The sequence below is a fragment of the Boleophthalmus pectinirostris genome, unplaced genomic scaffold (assembly GCF_026225935.1).
Source record: "Boleophthalmus pectinirostris isolate CB_2022bp ecotype Guang Dong unplaced genomic scaffold, ASM2622593v1 HiC_scaffold_20, whole genome shotgun sequence".
Lineage (NCBI taxonomy): Eukaryota > Metazoa > Chordata > Actinopteri > Gobiiformes > Gobiidae > Boleophthalmus > Boleophthalmus pectinirostris.
Window position 1 is genome coordinate 19806351 of NW_026571153.1, and position 21004 is coordinate 19827354.

At 39.2% G+C, this 21004-nt stretch overlaps 1 protein-coding gene across 3 annotated transcripts in view; it reads left to right on the plus strand.

The window, feature by feature from the left end:
- Window positions 1-2752: 2752 nt before the first annotated feature.
- The window catches only part of LOC110172044 (uncharacterized), a 36013-nt gene continuing 17761 nt past the window's right edge, over window positions 2753-21004 (plus strand). For 2 of the 3 annotated variants that reach the window (XM_020937861.2, XM_020937862.2), the window contains exons 1-20: window positions 2753-2908; window positions 4725-6978; window positions 9343-9404; window positions 9656-9688; window positions 10105-10251; window positions 12144-12664; window positions 12853-13040; window positions 13321-13449; window positions 13619-13717; window positions 14272-14342; window positions 14764-15923; window positions 16487-16696; window positions 16778-16812; window positions 16937-17095; window positions 17256-17393; window positions 17557-17598; window positions 17762-17887; window positions 18166-18292; window positions 19813-19983; window positions 20927-20967. In XM_020937861.2, the coding sequence (XP_020793520.2) occupies window positions 4948-6978; window positions 9343-9404; window positions 9656-9688; window positions 10105-10251; window positions 12144-12664; window positions 12853-13040; window positions 13321-13449; window positions 13619-13717; window positions 14272-14342; window positions 14764-15923; window positions 16487-16696; window positions 16778-16812; window positions 16937-17095; window positions 17256-17393; window positions 17557-17598; window positions 17762-17887; window positions 18166-18292; window positions 19813-19983; window positions 20927-20967 (5490 nt within the window). In that variant the 5' untranslated portion in view covers window positions 2753-2908; window positions 4725-4947. The remainder of the gene's footprint in view (window positions 2909-4724; window positions 6979-9342; window positions 9405-9655; window positions 9689-10104; window positions 10252-12143; window positions 12665-12852; window positions 13041-13320; window positions 13450-13618; window positions 13718-14271; window positions 14343-14763; window positions 15924-16486; window positions 16697-16777; window positions 16813-16936; window positions 17096-17255; window positions 17394-17556; window positions 17599-17761; window positions 17888-18165; window positions 18293-19812; window positions 19984-20926; window positions 20968-21004) is intronic. The other variant, XM_020937863.2, reaches the window with a different exon arrangement.

Sequence of the window (21004 nt, forward strand, 5' to 3'; positions counted from 1 at the left end):
AAGATAACCTCTCTTCTCTGTGTAACACATTCAGCTTCCACCGACAGGAAAAGTAAGACGGTGATTTACAATAAACTGTCCCACATGATGTGACCACATGTTGAGGAGTGGTCCACTCTTGCCCCATAACAACAGTGACGTGATGCTGGCTCAGCAGATTCTTGGGTACTGAGATGCAGTGAGAGAAATTGGAGTGTGTTTGGCTGCGCTTGAAGCAGACAGGAGCTAATTCCAGACAGGACATTCCTGGTGGGACAGCTCCACTTTCTCACATCATTAAGGGGAATGTGACCTTGTGTTATGGTGCACAGCTCCATCTGCACAGCTCTGCAGCTCCCACTGCAGACGCTTATCAGATGACAAAGGAGCATTGAAATGGTCACACTGTCAATGCCGATGACTTCAGGCCGTAGTACTGGAGACCTCTGGGAATATCAGGTGCTACAGTGGAATGGGATCAGGCAAAATGAATATTGTTAATATTATGATGAATTTAAGGTGCATATTGTTTGGATATAACCAATGAGAAATAACAACACATAAATGATCAGGATCATATGTGATTTTAGCTTTTGTTTATTTCTAATACAAATACAGTTTATCTACTGGATACAGGATTATTGACATATCTCCATATGCACATTCTACTGTGTTTCAAGAATCGCAGCCACACCTCTGTCACACTACCCAAGGGCAGCTGAGGTACAGGGGAAAGTGATTTAGACTCAATGAGAGTTGATATAGACCTGAGTCCTGGTTTAGTCCTGGTTTAGTTCTAGTTTAGACCAGGTTTCAGTGCTGCTTTGGTTTGTACTTGGTCTATACTCTGCAGGGGTCTAGAGTATGGGTCATCACATCTGGTCTAGTCCTGTTTAGTCCTAGTTTAGACCTGGTTTAGTCCCAGTTTAGTCCTGTTTAATCCAGGTTTAGACTTGCTTTTAGTGCAGCTCTTGTGATAGGTACTAGGTCTATACTCTGCAGGGGTCGTCAAGGTGTAGAGTCATTACATCTGGTGTAGTCATGATTTAGACCTGGTTTAGACTTAGTATGGGCCTTGTTTAGACCTTGTTTAGTCCCTGTTTAATCCTTATCAATCCATCAGTGCTTTGTTGTGCTAATGGTCAATGTAAATGTCGCTTTAACATACCCTCTGCCCTTATCCTCTAATGTTTGGTAATGGGTTTGTTCAGACGCCCTTTGTGTCAACTCTTTAACCACAAAGGGATGATAAATATTTTGATTAAAGCTCTGTCTCTTCTGGGCACTGCAGCACATTACAGTTAAATTAGGGTTAGATCCTGCTCATCCCCCACAGAGCTTAGCGCCCTCTGCTTCACGACAGCTGGACTGGCACCCCGAGCTTGGCTTATTTTGGACAATCATCGCTGCATACATGAGCAAGCCCATTCCAATGCCACATAAGATATACAAGTAAAGATAGAGAGAACAGGGCAGTAATGAACCAGAAGTGTATCACCATGGAGACAGCAGGCAATGCCACTTCAGACCAAGTTACAAATCAGATCTGTGGAGAGGCTCCAGCTTCATGTTTTTCAAAGTACACAGTAGGCTACAATAAAAAGGCTGTAACTGAATAGATTGCAGATCTGTGGTTCTGAAACTTTTCACCAAGTACAACCAGCAAAATAATATTTGACTTTCCAAGTACCACCAGTCAGCCCCTTCTACATTCTGTTTCAATGCAAGAAGTGTCTGGAATTGGACCACAGGGCACAATAAACCGCTGTCCTAACTTGGGACAGTCCAGCCACAGCTGCTAATTTGTGACACATGTCTCTCAAATGTGGAAGACATCTCCTCTCAAAATTCAGACAAACATTCAGAACAAAATATAACTTCTTTTACCTGAGATAAATAAGAGTTTAGTTCTTCCGTTGTTGATTCTGCAGAAATTTGTGTTGGTTATTAGTCCTCTGCTTGATTTTTCATCCTTTTTCACATGTAAACTGCCTTGTTTGTTTAGGCACAAATGACCACATGTCTCATTGTTTGAAACAACACTGTTGTAAATAGCCTAGATAAGACCCTAAGAGGACTCACCTAAAAAGACATTCTGATTGCTGGTGGAACTTTCTGTGATCAATGACATAGACACACAGAAGGGGGCAGCATTTCTCTGTCAAATGTTATTGATAGACAGGTGGATTTCCATTGAGTGGCTGGAACTGTAGGTTAATTTTTAGAGTATCTTAGCCTATTGGTGCTTTTCAGATTTTGGATGTGATGCTTTCATAGCCCCACATAAAGAGCAAGAGCCAGTGTTCTTGACTAAATTGTACTTTGCTATGAAATAGGCCTAGCTAAAAAGTAACTCCACTTTTTTTTTTCTTTTTAATCTCACAATGTAAATTAGTATTTTAAATATATAAAATTTAGCTGTCACTCGTCTGTATTCAATTATACTTGTCCTTGGAATGTTGTCATGTCATCTGATATCACTGCATACTTTTTTTATTTTTACTGAAGTATACTAAGTAGTTGGCAGTTGACACTATTGTTTATTTATATACCCATTAACACCTGCAATAACGCAACAAAAGGATAGGCTTATGTCTAGGCAAGGTTAAAATATCAATATATAATTCGATTTATGATTATGTTGCAAAATCAGACTTACGTTCAAAAAGTTTACCCATGTGTAGTCCATGCCTGAATAATTATTTCAGAGACCACTTTTTACTTCAGGAAGCAGTAGATGTAGCCTAGTATATTATCATTAAACATATAGTTCATTCCTCCCATAGTGAGGAGGCGCACTCGCTCCTCTCCATGCATCCAAATGACGCGACATCCGTGGTCTTGTTCCAGACTTTTCTCTTCACTTTTACATTCTATGTTGCGGAATATCGTGCTGCTGTCGTTTCCCATAACATCTACATAAACAAAGGTATGCAGTTCAGAAACGCATTTGTGCAAAAGAAAATCTAACCACGACTCGCGTTTTTGTTTTGGTCTATGCGCAACGCGGACGCATGCTAGTGTTAGCTACGTTAGCTGGAGCGCGTTGCGTCGTTATTTTTTACCTACAAACTCTTATTTAATGTCACTGTAAACGCTGTGCACGATTGAATGCGTTGCCAGTCTTGTTTGGGATTAGTCTTTTAATCTATGGGCTAAATGTCGAGCAGTAGAGTGAAGAATTTTGTTGCGAATCGGTTGCTGCCTTCTTTCCTGTAGCACTCTAAGCAGTGTCCTAGTTATGACCATTTCTCTTCATACGAATTCGTGTCATAAAAGCTTGTATAGAATGAACGTATTGCGTATTCCAAAAAACTTTGGCATACGCCTTTAATGTTTTGGTGGTTTCGTGTGGTGAAACAGACTGCAGATCCAAAATGGAATAGGAAGGCTCATTCAAGGACAGTTAGATTTGATAGTGCCAAGTAGCATATACAAATATTATCGCTATCAATTTATAAGCATGCTTATAACTTGGCTCGTATATGTGCGTGAGTTCATATGCAAGTCACGTGGGTAGCAGTCTCAGTGTTTTCAAAGAAGCCCAGTGAAAAGAATAGCCTAAATAATTCATTTCCAGTGTATTTCTTATATATAAGGTGTCTTCCTAATGAAAATGCACTCTATAACATAATACCATAACTTCATTGATTGGTTAGTAGAGAAATTAAGTTTAGATTAATATTTAAGGGTCCACTATGTAACATTTCTGGAGGTGGGTCCACAACCTGCTTGTCTCCAGGATGTTATAGCTTTGCCTGGAATAGAAAAACATAGATGGTGTAATAGGTTTTCTACTAAACATTTTGTTGACCTAGCATTTAATCAAAAGTTAAATGATGTTGAGATTAAGTCATTTGTAATAATTAAGAATCAGCTTTGGCCTTAATTATGGCGAGGTCTACAACCATTCCTTCGTCAGTAAAAGCATGTGGTTAGGAGCAGAGTTTAGACTTTGGAGGAAGAAAGACCAAGTTAGAATAGTTTATCTTGGTTTTGGAAAAAATATAAAATAGAATTGAAATTTAAGATAATTTTGCCTTATTTCCCAGTCTTACTTGCAATTCCAGGTCTTTATTTTCAAGTCATTCAAGTAAGACATTGAGTAAGAGAGCAGATTAAAATGCTGTTCACCACTTTCAGTCAGTAAGTCATTCAGTCTGTTATTGCTTACCTTTTAAACAAACTGTGTTTAGAGAGAGAATTTTTTCTTTTGTTCTTTTTTGTTGAAGCTTCATATACCCTGTGCACATGGCCTTACTCCTTAATTCCAGAACATAGCAATAAAGACTTCACTCTGTTTGTAGCCTCTATGAAATTACTTTCTCTTAATTTTCTCTGCATATTGAGTATTAAAGTTTGAGTTAATCATATGTACTCAGTTCCACGAAGATTGACATGTGGGTGCTGAATTCACCACAGATTTGAGGATTTCCATTGTTATTTAGTGTAATGGTCTTGCTATAGCTTCATGGTATTTACACTAGGTATTTTTTTATTACAGCATCTAATAGTTATTTATAGATCCTGTATGAATTGTTGTCTTATCGAAACTTGAATAAACAATCTTTTGTTACTAACCTCTCTCCGTTTGTGTCACATTCAAATTCTCTGTTGTCTGTTCCCTCCAAACTCTGAAGTTTGTCCCACAGAATCCCCAGATGACCCTAGATGACCTGAAGAAGATGACCTCTCCAAGATGTCCACCCCAGTTCCTGTTTAGTAACCCCTGTTCTGTTTTTCAGCCTTGCATTAACAAGCCCTCTGATTGGAGGGCTCCCTGGGAGCTCTCTTCTGATTGGCCCACAGGCTGCTTCTCTGCAGCTAGCTCAGCTCCAGGCGCAGCTTGCGCTGACACAGATAAATAGCCCATTGACTGTTAGTGGCAGAGCTAGCTCCAGCACCACCGCTCCTTCTCCCACTGCAGCTGCCATCAGTCTCCTGAACCTGCTCAAAATTGCCAACAACATGTACAACCCATATGGGAACCAGCGGCAGGGCCAGGGGCAGTACGGAGCAAACACCAACCCAGACTGTGACCCTCGCATGGGAACAACCAATATGGGGCTTCCCTTCAACCCTCCTGGAGCCTCTGGATCTGCTAACTCTCTGTCCAGTAGCATGCCTATGTTTTCACAGCCCATGTCCTACAGACCCGAGTCAAGCCGCTCTGACGTTGACCGGAACATTGACTTTCAGCTAAGCAGAGCCCGAGAGGAGGCACGACTTCTCAATGCCCCACTGTCCCAGCCTTCTACCCAGCCGCCCTCACAGATGAAACCCCAAAGGGAGGACATCTACTCCCCCTTCTCCACCTACTCTGTTCCATACTCTGCACCCTCCTCCACCTACTCCACACCCTCCTCCACCTACTCTGCTCCCTCCTCCTCCACCTACTCTGCTCCCTCCTCCTCCACCTACTCTGCTCCCTCCTCCTCTGGCCCTCGGCAGCCCTCCAGAGCCTCAGATACAGACAGCGGAGTTGGTGGGTCACTTAGTTGGCTTTTGAACCTGAGCAGATCCTCCTCAGCAGAACCACGGCCCTTTGTATCCTCTTCTTCAAGCTCAAGCTTTCAGGGTGGCGGAGAGTCTCAAAGAAATCGCAGCGAGTCTGTTATTCCAGGACTGGGAGATTATCCAGACAGAATGACGCCTCCACCTCCCCAAAGGAAAGACTCGGCTCCAGCAAAATACAGTGCAGAGACGGCCGCCAACATCCTTCGTCATTTCAACCTGGAAAAAGAAGATCTGGAGCAGTTGATATCTTACCCAGAAAATGAAATCACGCCAGACAGTTTACCACTCATCCTGCGCCAAATACGCATTGAGAAGAGCCGGAAGTCAGCGGCCACATCTTCTTACAAAGACTCAAGAATGAGCGTTGATGGTCACCAAGAACCTAAACAAAATAAAATTATGGACTATGCAAAGAAAGACATGCCAGTTTCAGTGTCTAGTAGTGCAATGGACTATAACATGGACAGAGCTTTGCAAAACACTACATCTAGAGACTATGCTAAAGATATACCACCGATTCCAAGTAAATCTGAATTGGCGAAAGAATCACCACCTGTTTTGCAACCTAGTAAAGTTATTGATTATGGACACACCGGGAAATACATGGGAGGGTCTGGAGGATCTGATAGTATGGGAACAATTGCAAGAGCTATCCAAGGTATTATGAAGATTGATACAGGATTTATAAGAGAACCGCTCCAACCACCACCTACAACCTCTCCATCCATGCCTGCAAAGCCAATTAGCAGTTTGGTGTCACCATCTCAAAACAGTGCTGTCCCCGTTGGTAGTTATTCGTCATTGTTTTCTTCAACCTTCACCTCTGCAAGTTCAGATCTGATCAAAAAACCACTAGGGACTCAAGCTCCTACGATGTCAAAATCATTCAGTATCCCAAAACAAGACACAGATTTCAGACAACGCAAGCCGGAAGTATTCACAGAGAAGGTGGAAAATGTCAAACCACTTTCAAAGTTGTCACCACCCAGAAACACTAAGAAGACTGGAGTTGTCCTGGTTGACAGCATCAAGAAACCAAAAGATGAGGGTAAAAAGCAAGATCTGCCAGGGCTTCAGAGCACAGCAGGACAATCACCCAATGTAGGAATTTCATCATCATTTGTTTCAAGGAAGATTCTTCTGCCTTCTCCTCCAAAAGCATCACCTATTCCAACGTTATCCAGCAATGTCACAGGACGCCCCACAATTATCCCACCGGCAAAACCAATACCGACTGTTGTGTCAAAAAATCTAGGGAATTTGGTGCCAGTGATGACGCAACAAAAGTCACAACCAAAGGCCCAAACTAAGGCCCAGTCAAAGCCCCAACCAAACCCTAAACCAGCCCCTGCTCCACCCAAGGCATCTACTGCAGTGAAGGGTTTGCCAACCTCTGCCATGATGCAGGACTACGCAGCTGCTTCACCGCGGTCCTTTCCACATACCTGTTGTCTGTGTCACAAAGAATGTGGCCATATGAAGGTGAGTGGACCACTGCTCTCTCTCTTCTGTCTCCTTTATTTAAAACTATCAAATAATTATTGCCAATGTGATTTAATTCCCTTGCATTTGTAACTTTTGGGATATGTATAAATCTGATGTTAAGGTTGAGGTCGAATTCATCAATCCCATTTAAAGGGCTTTTACTTGATGTTATTTTTGATCATATCAAGGTGAATGCTCTTTATATCATGCTTTGCATCATAAAATACAGAATATAATACTGAAGTTTCTGATAGAATCCCCTTTTTGTCTAATCAGACACATTGTTACTAAGAATCATGTTATGCTTATTGGTGCTCCATCTTTTTTGTGTAGGCACATGATGGTTCTCTTGACAGGAGAGGGTATGGAGTATTTTGAAATGTAGTAGAGTGCAGGGTTAGGAACCAAATATGTGCCAAATTGTGGAAAGCTTTCCTAAGGTTTGTGAAGTGTCTTGTCCAGGAACACAAAACAGCGTACATTTCATACAAGACATTTTTTAAGTGTAAAATGGGATCTTCCAATTGCATGAACTGTAATAAAAAATAAAAAAATCCCAAGACTCGAGAAGCTGAAGATCTGGAGTGTGAGAAGTCAGACCTTTCCTTTACAAGATCGAAGATGAAGATGGATTTTTCTTTAAGACTACAACCTGGAACATTATTTTTATGAACATATGTGTTGTATTTTATTTTGACCAAATTGTGAATCTTTAAATGTTTTTAATGAACTTTTTAATTCTAATTATGTTTACCCTACACTCACAAGCCATTTTACACGTGGACCCCAATTTTTCCCGTAATCATTTTGGACAGAGTTACTTACCAAGATGGCACCCCCTGTCTTTCATCCCTGTTCCTGCATCTGACATGAAGATGAAGCAGTGCTAAGAAGACCTCTCAACCACAGAATCATGGACCTGGGCACCTTTTGAAGACAAAGACTAGATTTTTTATTTTATTTATTTATTTATTTTTTTTAAATAGAAATATTAAATGGTGTAAGATAAATTTGTGGTTCTCAAACTTTGCCAAGTAGTAGTTTCAGTCTTGCTTGTCTTATATGGCCTTTTAATGTTTTCACTATGTGCTGGTTTTCTATCAGTTTCATAGCATGGGGAGTTCAGGTTTATTTTCAGTGTTGGGGTGAGTTATATGGAGCAAAAAATAAATTTGCACGAGATTATGTGTGAAACACTCTTTATTGAGCAAGGTTTACACATTATTTATCTGGGATGGCTTTACTAATACTTGAAGAAGTCTGGTCAAAGTATCACAACACCAGAATAAGCTGAAAAATCAAGCTTTGATTAAATCCAGTTGAGGAGTAAGAATATAATTCTCTTTCACCAATAAAAAAAGCTCATCCATCAGCACATTTTTCAAAACTTGTATTTCTTCAAAAATGGGTTCAACTACATCCATCTGTGTCACCATGTTTGTTTTGGTTCACTTGAATGTTTTTACCTTTAGCTTTTGACCATTTACAGAGACAGTGAGGAATTGAGAACTAAAACAAAAAAGACATCACTTGCAGGCAGGGCAGTAGATAACGGGGGCCCCAAAATTTCTGTCAAAGGGCCTGCTTGTGGGCACTGTTAACCTTGTCAAAAAATGTATGTCTTTCCTGTTACCCTCCTAAATATTCAGCTATACCAAGGCTAGTTTGAGAACCACTGGTGTAAATGTGTAGTTTGCAGAATATTTCTTATTATGGTGAGTGAAATTGCCTGGATTTGTGGACTGGACCTATATTAGCGTTACTGTGGTTACCCTGTCTCCTCCTCTCAGTAAAGAGATTATGGGTTAGACTCCTGATCTTTCTGGAGTGTCCATGTGCTCCCTTTGTTACTGTCTGTCCATATAATTGTATACACAGGGAAAGAATGTAAATGTTATGTAGTGAATGGCCACTCACTACACAATCTATCCATGGTTGCTAACTACGGATATTAAAACATTGATGTAGTATTTTTATTAGAATGTTGTTACAAAATATAGAGGAACTAGTTTATTAAGAAGTTACATCACAATTTGTCAACATTTTATACTTATTGTCAGTGAGCTTCTTATCCTACAATGTTTTATAAACACTATGTATTTTGTATCCTAATGGACCTTCCTACTCCAATCAATGAGAAAATTCATCTTTTTTCCAATTTTTTTCAATACAATGAAAACTGCAAATGTTACATAAGAATACATAACATCCACTTCTGTCTTCTTTCAACACGTTCATTTTACCTTTGATGCTGACTCACTTTTTGACCATTAAACATAATTTTTACACTCATTTTGGAGATTTCATTAATGTTTTGTAAATGTTCTTCTGGTTTTTAACTGTTCTTTGTTGCTTTACTAGGACTGGATTACACACCAGAACTCCTCCCTCCACATCGAGAAGTGCAAGTTTCTCCGTCTGATGTCAGTAATTGTATCATATTTTTCTTAAATAATTTCTTTAAATCATTGAAAGCTTTATTTATATAAAGGTTTGCTGTACGACAGAAGTTTAGGAAACTATTAAATTTTTTGATTAAGACTTTCTTTAAGTGTGGGTGGATTTTTTATTTTTTTATGCTTTTGGTTATTTTTCTAGTCCTCCTGCTCTTGATATCTCGATATATGACTGTTAACGTTTTTTGATGTTGTTGTTTTGGGTCTTTTTTTTCCAGTTATCCTGAGTGGGATGGTGAAGTAACACCCAGGTAAACATCAAGGCAGTATACTTCACTACAGTGTTGAAAGTCTTTTTTTTTTTTCACAGAATATAATCACAATTAGGACTGGATATCTGTAACAATTTGCCAATATGATATATCTCGATACTGCACTTTGAACTCAATACAGTCCAGGAAAAAATAAAGGCTTTTGGCCCCTTGTTGAGCTATCCAATTATCACAGATATTTTTTTTTTTTTTTTTTTTAAGGTCATGTTAACTAGAAGAATACAAAAGACTGTTGCATTGGTCATTGCTTATTCATAGTTTATACAAGCTCAAAATTTTCATGTACTGAAGGGACGTGTAGTTTAACTGCTCTGAAGGTTCATAACATAATTACAAAATCATGGCTGTGATTTACATTTATATTGTAAGAAAACTATCACCTGTTTCCGCTCCAGAGACCCCAAGCCTGCCTCCTCTGCCCAGCCAACGCCTCCGCTCAGTCAGTTGCTGAAACCTCGGAGGAGTTATTCTCGTTCCCCCAGCCCCAGACGGAGAGACAAGCGCCGCAGCAGGTCCCGCTCTGCACACAGGCAAGCACGCAGGTCTGTACTAACTTTATTTTCTACTTTGTTTTCTGTAACCCACTATCTTCATCTCACAGGGCTTCACAAATGTTTTGATTTCACCAACAGGAAGTTAGAAAATTCTCAGACAGGCAGATTAACAAACATTCACTGAAAACAAGAAAATGAACAACTGCGCCAGACTGCCCCCTGTCCTTACACTCTCCTTCTGCAGGAAAAAACTCAAATTCCCAGTGGGAAAAAGGCAAACCTCGATAACATGTCAAATGATACGAATGCACCACATGTCTCCGTGATTGGTCAATCATGCCCGTTAAAAATTTTGGAGGCCGAAGGGTGAAGTATAGTGGACTCTACGCGCACTGCTGCCGCCTTGTCACCATCGTTTTTGATTTATGGATCTGCGTCGAGGTCTATGCACCGCAAAGTAATTCACCACCAAAACGATAGGGGGCTAGGATATATGCCCATTCATATATACAGTCTACGTGTGACCTGCAGACGTATAATCTCTGAAAAGTTTAACATGAACCATCTCTAACGCGAGAGGCAGAGGGCCGATCGAGGGCCGCAGACTGGTGCTCAGTACAGTGAATAATTGAAATATGTTCATGTTTAACACGTTAGATTGAGTCATCAGTCTTTATTCTTGCTAAGATCCTTAAAACCACACACTAAATATTAAATATCAGCTTTATCAAAGTAGATTTTCAAAATGCTTACAGTAAAAAGTAAATTTGTAATTGATGCAAAGTAATTTGGGCCAATTTACCTGGAAGCTTAAGGGCTAAGAAAGATTTGTCTGAGGGCCGCATTCGGCCCACGGGCCATAGTTTGAACATGCCTGGTAGGGTTAGTGTTAGGTAGGAGATAGTTCATGTTTTAGCTTTTCAGGGATCATACAGGTGTAGGTTATACAAGTGCAGATTGTATGTGTGCAGATTTAGCGCAGCTCTTTATTTTACAGTCATCTCACTCATGTATGGATACTTTATTTAGGTTGATTGCTTTATTTATGTCGCTACTGTTGCGGTGAAAAGTGTTTGTCTTTTGGACACGTGCGCACTCAACTTTATGTAACAGTAACCGCGATACTGCGTATGCATGCCACAGTATCCCGGTTACAATCGGAATACACCAGCAACAGTATCCCGGTTTCTAATAACCGGGATACTGCCATAACTGGGATTCTGAAACTGGGATACTCAAAAAAAACAATCATAACCGGAATACTGATGTGCATGTATACACACTCAGTGTGTGTGACTCAGTGTGATTTCACTCCAAAACACTGATCTGACTTTACCTTGAACAGGACTGTGGACATTTTGCAGCCTTGTATAATACTTCCCTAAAAGTCCTATATTATGCAAAATTTACTCATTGACTTATGATGTTGTTACTTCATCAAACACATACCTGGAGTTGTGTTTTGTTTCATTCATTGAGTAATCCCGCATTATTAATCTCCAAATCTCAAAATGCTCTGTTCCATCTTGTGATGTTATGTAGTGGTAGTTTTCAAGTTAACTGCTATGTTTTACCTTTAGTTCACTACAGATTGGCAATTACAGGTCTAAAATTATCCAAATGATTCTAGTGAAGGTGTAAGGGGTTTAAAAGCGCAATGGAGTACTTACTGTATTATCACATGACATCACAAGAACAGAATGTTTTCAGTTTGAGAGAGAACTCAGCCTAAATATGCACGGTCTGTGTGTTAAACATGTGTGAATGAAACAACACACAACTCCAGGTATGTTTTTGATGAGGAAACAAGATTATAACACAGATCAGCAAATGGCATAATACCGACCCTTTAAGAGACATGTCACGTTTATGTTTGGAATGACGTTTTGCTTTTGCTTTTATATTGATTTCATTTATGTATCTCTATATATTGCCTCCAGATCCCATTCTGTGTCTCCTCCCTCTTCATCACATCGAACTCACACTCGATCGCGAAGTCGTGAGCTTCGTGAGCCTTCTCCTCGCCGTGCAGAAGAGCGGCGGAGCAGACAGTCCCCAAAGCGCTCAGACGATAAACGAGCCTCTCCAAAACGCTCAGAGGAAAGGCACTTACCTAGACAGACTAGGAGAAAAGTGTCCCCAGTAAGAAGCAGAGAGAGGCGATACTCACCTTTGCGCTATACTCCACCCAGGTACACAGGGTCCAGGTATTCTCCAACAAGATATTCGCCCCCTAGAGGATTTGACAGGTACACACCCCCGAGATCATTCGACAGGTTCACTCCACCTAGAGGCCATGACAGAACATCACTGTCGCCACGGGAGAGGGCAGAGCAGGCCAGGAGCAGCAGAGAAACGCGCTCCTCGTCCGATAAAAGTTCTGTCCACAAATCGACAACACAGAGGAAGAAGCAGAGACATCTAGAGGAAATGACCAAGCACGCGCTGGAGAGCTCCTCAGGTCAGTGCAGATGGCATAATTTCAGAAGGGGCCTATAGAAACCTAATGAGAGATTCATTATATTGTTAGAAACATCAGAGAGACTCGTGATCTCAAAAAGCTTTACATTTAAATCTTAATTCCTACCAGTTAGATTAAAGGGATTATTATGTTATAGCTGCTTTATAACCACCATGTTTTGTTTGCAGCTCTAAAGTCCCTGGCAAACACGACGGACCTGCCCGCACTGGCTGAGATGCTGGTGCCCGTCATTATGTCACAGATGAAGAAAATGAACCCCTCTACAGCGCCCTCTACAGGCACAAAGAAGAAAGTGGTGAAGAAACCCACCACAACCACAGTGAAAAAGACCATCTCCACTGCAGCCAAGCCCACTGTGAGTCAAATACAGTGCAAAAGTCTGCTTGTTATTTTTTGCTAATTTAATTAATCAGGACTTTGTTGATATCAAGCTCCCCTATTTACAGATAAAATTTTACATAAGTCAGAAATCCAGCTTTAAGTACATTTTTTTTTCCACTTCTGTTTTTGAAAATTATCTTTTTTTGTAATAATTAATCTTGACCATGTGGCTCCAAAATCTTAAATCCATGTTTATCATTTCAGTTCAAAATTTTGAATTTTGATTTGACTTATTTTCTGTTTTCTTTCTTCAGGCTGTGAAACCTTCTACGATGGTGAGGCTGGGCTCCATCATCCCACCTCTGTCTCATGATGATGTTGTGGCATTCGCTGAACAATTTGGGAAAACCAAATCGGTTTTATTGTTTCGACAAAAACACCAGGTTTTTGCTTTTTTAAGGTTTATGTTAAAATCATGTGCTTAATTAAAGGTGCACTGTGTTTTGTTGGGGGGTCCCCAATCAGTCTGGCTTTAGACTTGGTTTTGTTATGGTTTGCTGCAAGATTTTCGCTTTGCAGAGTATATTACTCTTGTTTTCCTTTGTCCCTTAGGCTGTGGTTTGTTTTGAGAAAGAGGAAGATGCGAAGAAACTCAGAAATGCAAAAGATATTCAAATCAAAGAGCATCCGGTCACCATCGTCAGATATAAGGTAAACAAAACAGAATACCATGTATAATGTTTTCTGCTCAGAGGTCAAATTAGTAAATGATAGTGTAGATAGTATGTCATTCTATGCAGTCTTCATATAAGGCAGAAGGACAGGTCAGAATTCTATGGTGAAATTTGCTGTCACATTGCAGGTTTGCAGCAAATAAATATATATATATTTATTTATTATTATGTATTTATTATGTATGACTTATTATTATTAGCAACAAATTGATTATTGAAATTGCTGTTAACTATTTCACAGAATAATCGTTAATTAAAGAAAAGTTAAGTAGAATTAGGTAGAAAGAATAATCGCTAAATTTATCAGATAGAAAAATAATTGTTAGTTGCAGCCCCAGCTAATATCTGTAACAACTGCGCCCATTAATTTGAACTGACACGAAGTTAAAATTATTTCTGTCAATCTAAACGAACAAAAGGGAAATACATTTTTCATTCAGTGAAGTGTCATTAAAATCGATGTGGCAAATATTAACAATGAACCAGGTTCAAATATCTTTTCCTATAACTTTTTTATCTCCATGCTTTCAGGAGGCAGTTTCCACGACTCAAAGGAAATCTCCAGTGTCTGCCCTCAAAAAACCTCTGAAGTCTGTAGTAAAGTAAAATGATTACTGTTATGATTTTTATGCTTAAAGGTGCAATATGTAACTTTTCTGAGAGACGATGGTTATTGCTATGCCAAGAATACTACAATTATGGCATTAAATTTAATGGAAGGTGACACTAGCAGGCCAAGATGCAGGTCAGATCTGCGGAGAGGTGATCCTGCTGTCCATAAGAATGTATTTTTGGTATTTTATTAGCAATATAAACCTGTAACTGAATAAATGCGAGATATGTGGTACATTCCTGACAAAGCATCGTCTCCAGGAGGCTAGCAGGTTACGTACCTCCACCTGTAGAAGTGACATAGAGCACCTTTAAATTCAACCCATACACCTTTTTAAAACTTATTTTTCATTTGACACCATTTTATATTTTGGCATGTGTAACTATTTTGTATTGACATTTCCATTACAGAGCCACAACTGCAGGAAAATCTATGCTCAAATCAGCTGGAGCTAAGCCAACAGCTTCCAGAGCACCAGCCACTAAATCAACTCCATCAAAGTCTACAATGAAGAAAACCTCTGCTACACCAAAACTAGAACCAACTATGGACAAAAAAGCACAGGAATCAGAAACTGACACTTCTACTACTACTAGTACTGTTGCTGCTGCTAATAATACAGCTAGTGCTATCGCTGAAGTGGTTGTGACAAAGGATAGAAAAGCCACCTCTATTCAGAATATGAGAACGATTCAGCGGTCCAGTCTTAAAGAAGTTCCAATCCAAGATGAAGCTAAAAATAATGACGCAAAACAAGATGATGATGATGATTCGGAAGTGGCCGAAATTAAAAATGTTTGTATGGAAACGATTGAAATTAGCAGTGGGACCGATTGCGAAAATGAGGAGAGACCAAAAGTAAACAAAATGGTGGTTACAACAACTGCGATTTTAACTGACAAGACAGATTCTGAACAAATGGAGGAGAAAGCAGTTACTGAAGAAAAAACTCCAAATGAAGAAACTGTGGAAAGTGTCAAAAATTTTGAGCAAAATCTGGAAAATGATGATTTGAAAATACCAGAACCAAGCATTTCCGCAGATGAGAAGGATTTGGGGAAAGTCGAGGCAAAACAGGTCACTGAAAAAATTATTCCGAGTGAAGAAATTGTTGGAAAGAAATTGGAAGAGAATTTGGATAAAGGTGATATGAAAATTTCAGAAGGGGCAACACAACAAGATCAGGATTTAATGGAAAAAGATGCAGGTTTGACACAAAAAGATAATCAAAATTCACATTCTGAGACAACTTCTCAGCAAGAAAAGGGAATAACTACCCAACAAAATGAAAATTCAGAGCCTTCAACAGAAGCGGATGTTGCAGTGGAAAAAGATGAAACAATTTTCATCCAAGAGGAGAAGGCCACGCAAGATAAGCCATCTGAAGAAAGCAATTCTGTTAAAGAGGTTGCAGTGATGGGTGTGCAGCCACAGGAGGGTGCTGTTGAGCAAAACAAAGAGAAATCTGTAGAAAAACTGACAGAAAAAACATCCGAAGCAGAAGAAGAGAAGATGGAAGTTTTGACCACAGATGCTGAAAAAGTCCAAGATGAAATGCCCAAGAAAGAAGGTGAGATTGTCCAGTTTACGATCTAATTTGCAATATTTTTTTTTATATTAGGATTCTGTTAAGGGTGCAAATTGTAAGCACATTAACATTTGAGAGAAGACTGAAATTGGAACAGATGACTTAATGCAAGAAGCACATGTATTTCAGCACATGCTGAAGCAGATCGATCTATAAATTTGCGTTGTATCATATGAATAATTGCTACTAAGAGCCTATGATTTAAAGTTGTACCAAGTAACTTGTGTGAGTGGCCCACCTGTTTGCGTTTTGTTATTGTTTTGCTTGTAATTTTAGTTAAATTTTAGTTCAAATCTGGTATTTTTATTGCTTAAAAACATGCTTGTCTCCATGGATCCTCATTAACGTCTCCATGGAGACAAGCAGTTGGCAGACTCTTCACCAGAAAAGTTGCAGAGTGAAGCTTTTTTTTAAGTGTCAGATTGTCGATTTAAATAAAATATGCAATTATTGGTTATATCCACATATTTTCTTGAAAAATTAATTGGGCTATTATGCTACAAGTCTAACAAAAGGCAAAATACAAGTGTTTTGGTTTTTTTTAGACTCTGTTACCCCTGTGTCTGTGGAAGTGCAGCCGGACAGTGGATCCAAACCGGACCCTAAACCGGACCCTAAACTGGACCCTAAACAACCGGACCCTAAACCGGTCTCAGTCCCAATCCCACCAAAACCTAAACCAAATCCTAGTCCAAAGTCAGATCCTTTGACGTTGGGGGAGACTCTGGACAAACTACTCACCGTCTCTGCTTTCAGTAAGATAAACTTTATTGAACCTTTTTTTTTTTTTTTTTTTTTTTTTTTGAGTTTTTAAATGCCCTTCTTTCTCCCTGCAGATACTATTAAAAATGCCACAGTCCTCTCACCAAAGGTAAGTCTTAAGTTTGACTGACAGTTATTTTACAATGGCTACTGAGTTTGGACTAAGACCCGGACTAAGACCCGGACTAAGACCCGGACTAAGACCCGGACTAAGACAGTCTTCTCCTTTACAGTTCCTTCAGAAGAATAACAAGAGGGTAGTTCTTCTCTCTAACCTGCCGGTGTATAATCCAGAAGACCCCTACACAGAGGAGCAACTGGTGACAAAACTCAAACCATTCGGATTCAAGAATGAACCAAACAGTATCTACATCCTCCCTCAGTGTAAACTGGTACTAGCTGACCTTCTGACCCTCTCCTCTGTATCCTCTCTTCTATCTGACCCTTTCCTCTGCTCCTTCTGACTTTCTCCTCTGCTCTGTCTGACCCTTCCCTCTATGCTCTGTTCCTTCTTCCTTTGTTTGGCGTTCATATTGACATTTTGTTTTTTAGGCTATTGTTGCGATGCCCAACAAAAACTCTCTTCAGGAGTTGGTGAAGAGATTCGTTGAATGTCCTTATGAAAACGCCCTGTTCAGAAGCTCTCAACTGAAGCCTCACGTCATCTTCAGTGGAGTTGAAATGTTGCCGGTAAAGAAAAAACATGCAACAAAATTATTATGTATTTATTATATTAAAATGATATTGTATTGAACTGACCAGTTTCACAAATTTATCATTAAGTTTTTATCATACCACCGGGACCACAATTAATCAGTTAAAGTGAATGTTTTTCTTTAATCATGTCTTTCAGATGCCTTTTTACTTATCCCTGATGCGAATATGTGATAGACATGTAAGTAGAATCTTTTAAAAATTCATTTTGCCTAGGTTTTAGTTTCATTCACATTTTATGAAACCACAAGTTCTGGATGATGAGCTGAAAACAGTTCATAGCCAGAGTTTGATGAGAGAGCCCTTCATCACTGCTTGTGGTTTTAATTTGATTTCTTTGGCAGTTGCCTCTTGACAATGGGGAGAAAACCGTTTACATCACAAACATTCCTCAGAGTGACATGGCGGAACTTCAAAAGATGATAAAGAAAATCGGCTTCATTAAAAACTACATGCCTCTCCTCAACAAGGTAATGGTACATTTTAAAGGTGCACTATGTAACTTTTTGTTTGGGGGTCCGTCTTCTTTTTGTTTCTGTGGATATGTCATTGCTCTGCCAGGTATTTTCTAGATATTTTTGAGCTATAAAACCACCTGTAATTGAATAAATGTAAAGTAAAGCTGTTTAATGTCATACTGTGGAACATTACAGGCAGAGCAATGGCATATCCATAGAAACAAGCAGGTGTCAGACCCTCAACCAAAAAGTTACATAGTGCACTTTTAAAATATGTAAAAAATTTTCAGGTGTTTGTGGAGTTTGAGTCGACCCAGGCGGCTGATGCTCTTGGAATCTACCACAGCCTTTTAAAGAGGACTCCTTCATATGAGATGTTCAGGATGAACCCCCCTAAAAATAAAGGCGTTCTTCTGTGTAAGTCCTCAGAAAATGTCACAGTTTATTTATTTGGAAGTTTTGTAGAAAAAATGTCAGTAGTTTTGTCAGTGTGAGAGACAGGACTAGGTGGGTGGGGTTGTGGAAGACACATTGTACTTTTGTGAATCATTATATTTTGGACATTTTAAATTGCAATCTTGATCTTAAACAGGTTGGCTGATGTGACAGAGTAGCTCCGTCATAGCTTCATTTCGCTCCCGTACCCGACTCTTTCTCGTTCCATGTCTGTGCGCTCACCACCGCAGTAGTCTTGGCTGCACACAAGTCCACTGAAAAATCATCCATATCGATAACTTTGTCCTCCAACTAACTTCTACCCATATTCATCTCCCGTTTGCTCGCCTCACTGTCAAACAAAGCCCCCGCCAATCACTTCCTATTTCTGTCTTAGTGGACGGGACATTGCCGTCTGACATCATTGTGACGTCGTCACAAAAAATCACTGCCTACAATAAAATATAAATTTTACTTTCCCTGGTTCTGCTACAGGGGCAGAAATGTTTCCATGTGATACAATGTATTTTTCTGTATTTTTTTTCTATTTTTGTTGTAATGGTTAACTTGGGTTTTAGAGGTGTTGTTTTGTGTTAATTGGCTTGGGGAAGGAGTCTTAGGGGATAAAATAGGACCGCTCTACCTCCCTCAGTCAGTTTAGACCTGCACTTGTACATGGAAACACTCTTCAAACTTTATTATTTTGGGATTTTATATCATTAATTAAATCATCAAAACATCCTTTGACTGTGCCATCATCATTACCCCAGAATAGAACCCCATCACATATGGTGTTAGAAGTGGGACCAGATTGGAAACTGGCAGAGTATGTATAATAATGTAATATTAATTAGCATTTACAACATCATTAGCTTCTATCACTAAAAAATAGCTGCATATCACATTGGAGAGCAGCAGATTTTTTTTTCCATTTGTACAAAAATGGTTGTGTGACGCTGCCAAATCAGATGTGTACTGATTAAGAAAAGTACGGAGTAGTGAGCGTGTACTGGTGGTGGTGAAAATAGCGGTAAATCAGAGCAATGATATCTTGAATCCAGGAGAATAAACATGCATGCATCACTCTAAATACACCTTTGACCTTTGGAGAGAATGGGAATTACTTTAAAGGTGCACTTTGTAACTTTTCATTTGGGCGTTTGTCTTTTCTTTTTTTTTTATGGATTTGTTATTGCTCAGCTACAAATATTCCACAATATGAATATTAAATAGGTATAACTTGCATTTATTCAATTACAGGTGTTATTATTACTCAAAAATACATAGAAAAACAGGCATTTCAACTGAGTGGGATCTCCTCTCCATAGATCTGACCTGTAACTTGGCTTGGTTTTGTCTGCATGATAGAAGGGCTTAATGCCATAGTGTGAAACATTTCTATATTTCTAAACATCTCTAAGGAGAAAATCAAGTTGCAGATGCTCCTTTAATCCTTAATTTGCACATTATCTCTCTCATAATGTCTTTTTTTGTCTGTGCAGCTAAACAAGTGGCAGCTAAAGCAATGCCAGACCCTTCAGAGAGTGTTCCTGGAGCGGTTCTTCCTGCAGCGAGTTTTGGAGTTCCTCTTGGAACCGACAGTCCGTTCTGGGTCACCATGACGACCATACCCTACTTTTACCCCACCCAGTCGCTATGGTTCCTCATCCCAGGTACCCCCATTCCTCCCATGGCTGTTTTTAATGGCTCTATACTAGATTTTTACCATCTTTAAAATGTGAAACACTGGCCTAGCTCATTTTTAAACAGTTTGCAGTGGTCCAAAGTTATTCCTCATTTACCTTTTGCATTCAGAGCGTCCTAAGTAGTCACTGTGCTTTTCACAACTCTCAGGACACCATAGCAGAGATTTTGCCATGATAGTAAAGCTAACAATACTTAGCATGCTAATGTGCACTTCCTGATTATTGGACAATATAACAGGGGTGGGTGATATCTCGATATTTAAAATATATCGAGATATTTTTAGAAACAAAATATACACAAGATATAATGCTTATAGTTAATTCTGATTTCGCTGCTTCACTTGTTTGCCTTCTCTGTGCTCGCTCCCACTTGCTCGGCACAAGGAGCTAGAGTTGATGCAAAGATGAGCTTGAGTTCAGTTTTTTATTTTTTAATGAAAAGAAGGCAATATGTATTATTTCTTCCTTTATTTTACAGTTAAATTATTATTATTTTTTTTTTTTACTGTCGCAGAAGTACTTTGTTCCTACATGAAAAGCCTACATCTTTGCACTTCATTAAAAAACAAAGACCTTGTGGCATATTTGTTTTTGCAGTAGTTTTTGTGGGGTTATTTTTCCTGTACAGATATTGAGATATATATCGTAAATTGAGATATAACAAACTATATTGAGATATATTTTTTTCTCCATATTGCACAGCCCTAATATAACGCTTTATAATTCAGACTTATTTTGACCTCAAGCTCTGCTTATACAATATTCTAGTATTTGTATTGGAGTAAGACAAATTTTGCTCAACTATATGGCGAGTAATCAGGTACAGGGCTTTAAAGAGTGGTTCAATAAGCAAGGACTTTAAAGTACACCTGTATGTTAATACTATATATGTTTGTGTTGTGTCCTGCAGAATATGAGACGCTGGAGAATAGAGCAAGCAAACAGTCAAAGGTAAGATCTGTTTTAATTCATTTAATAGAGGTGACTT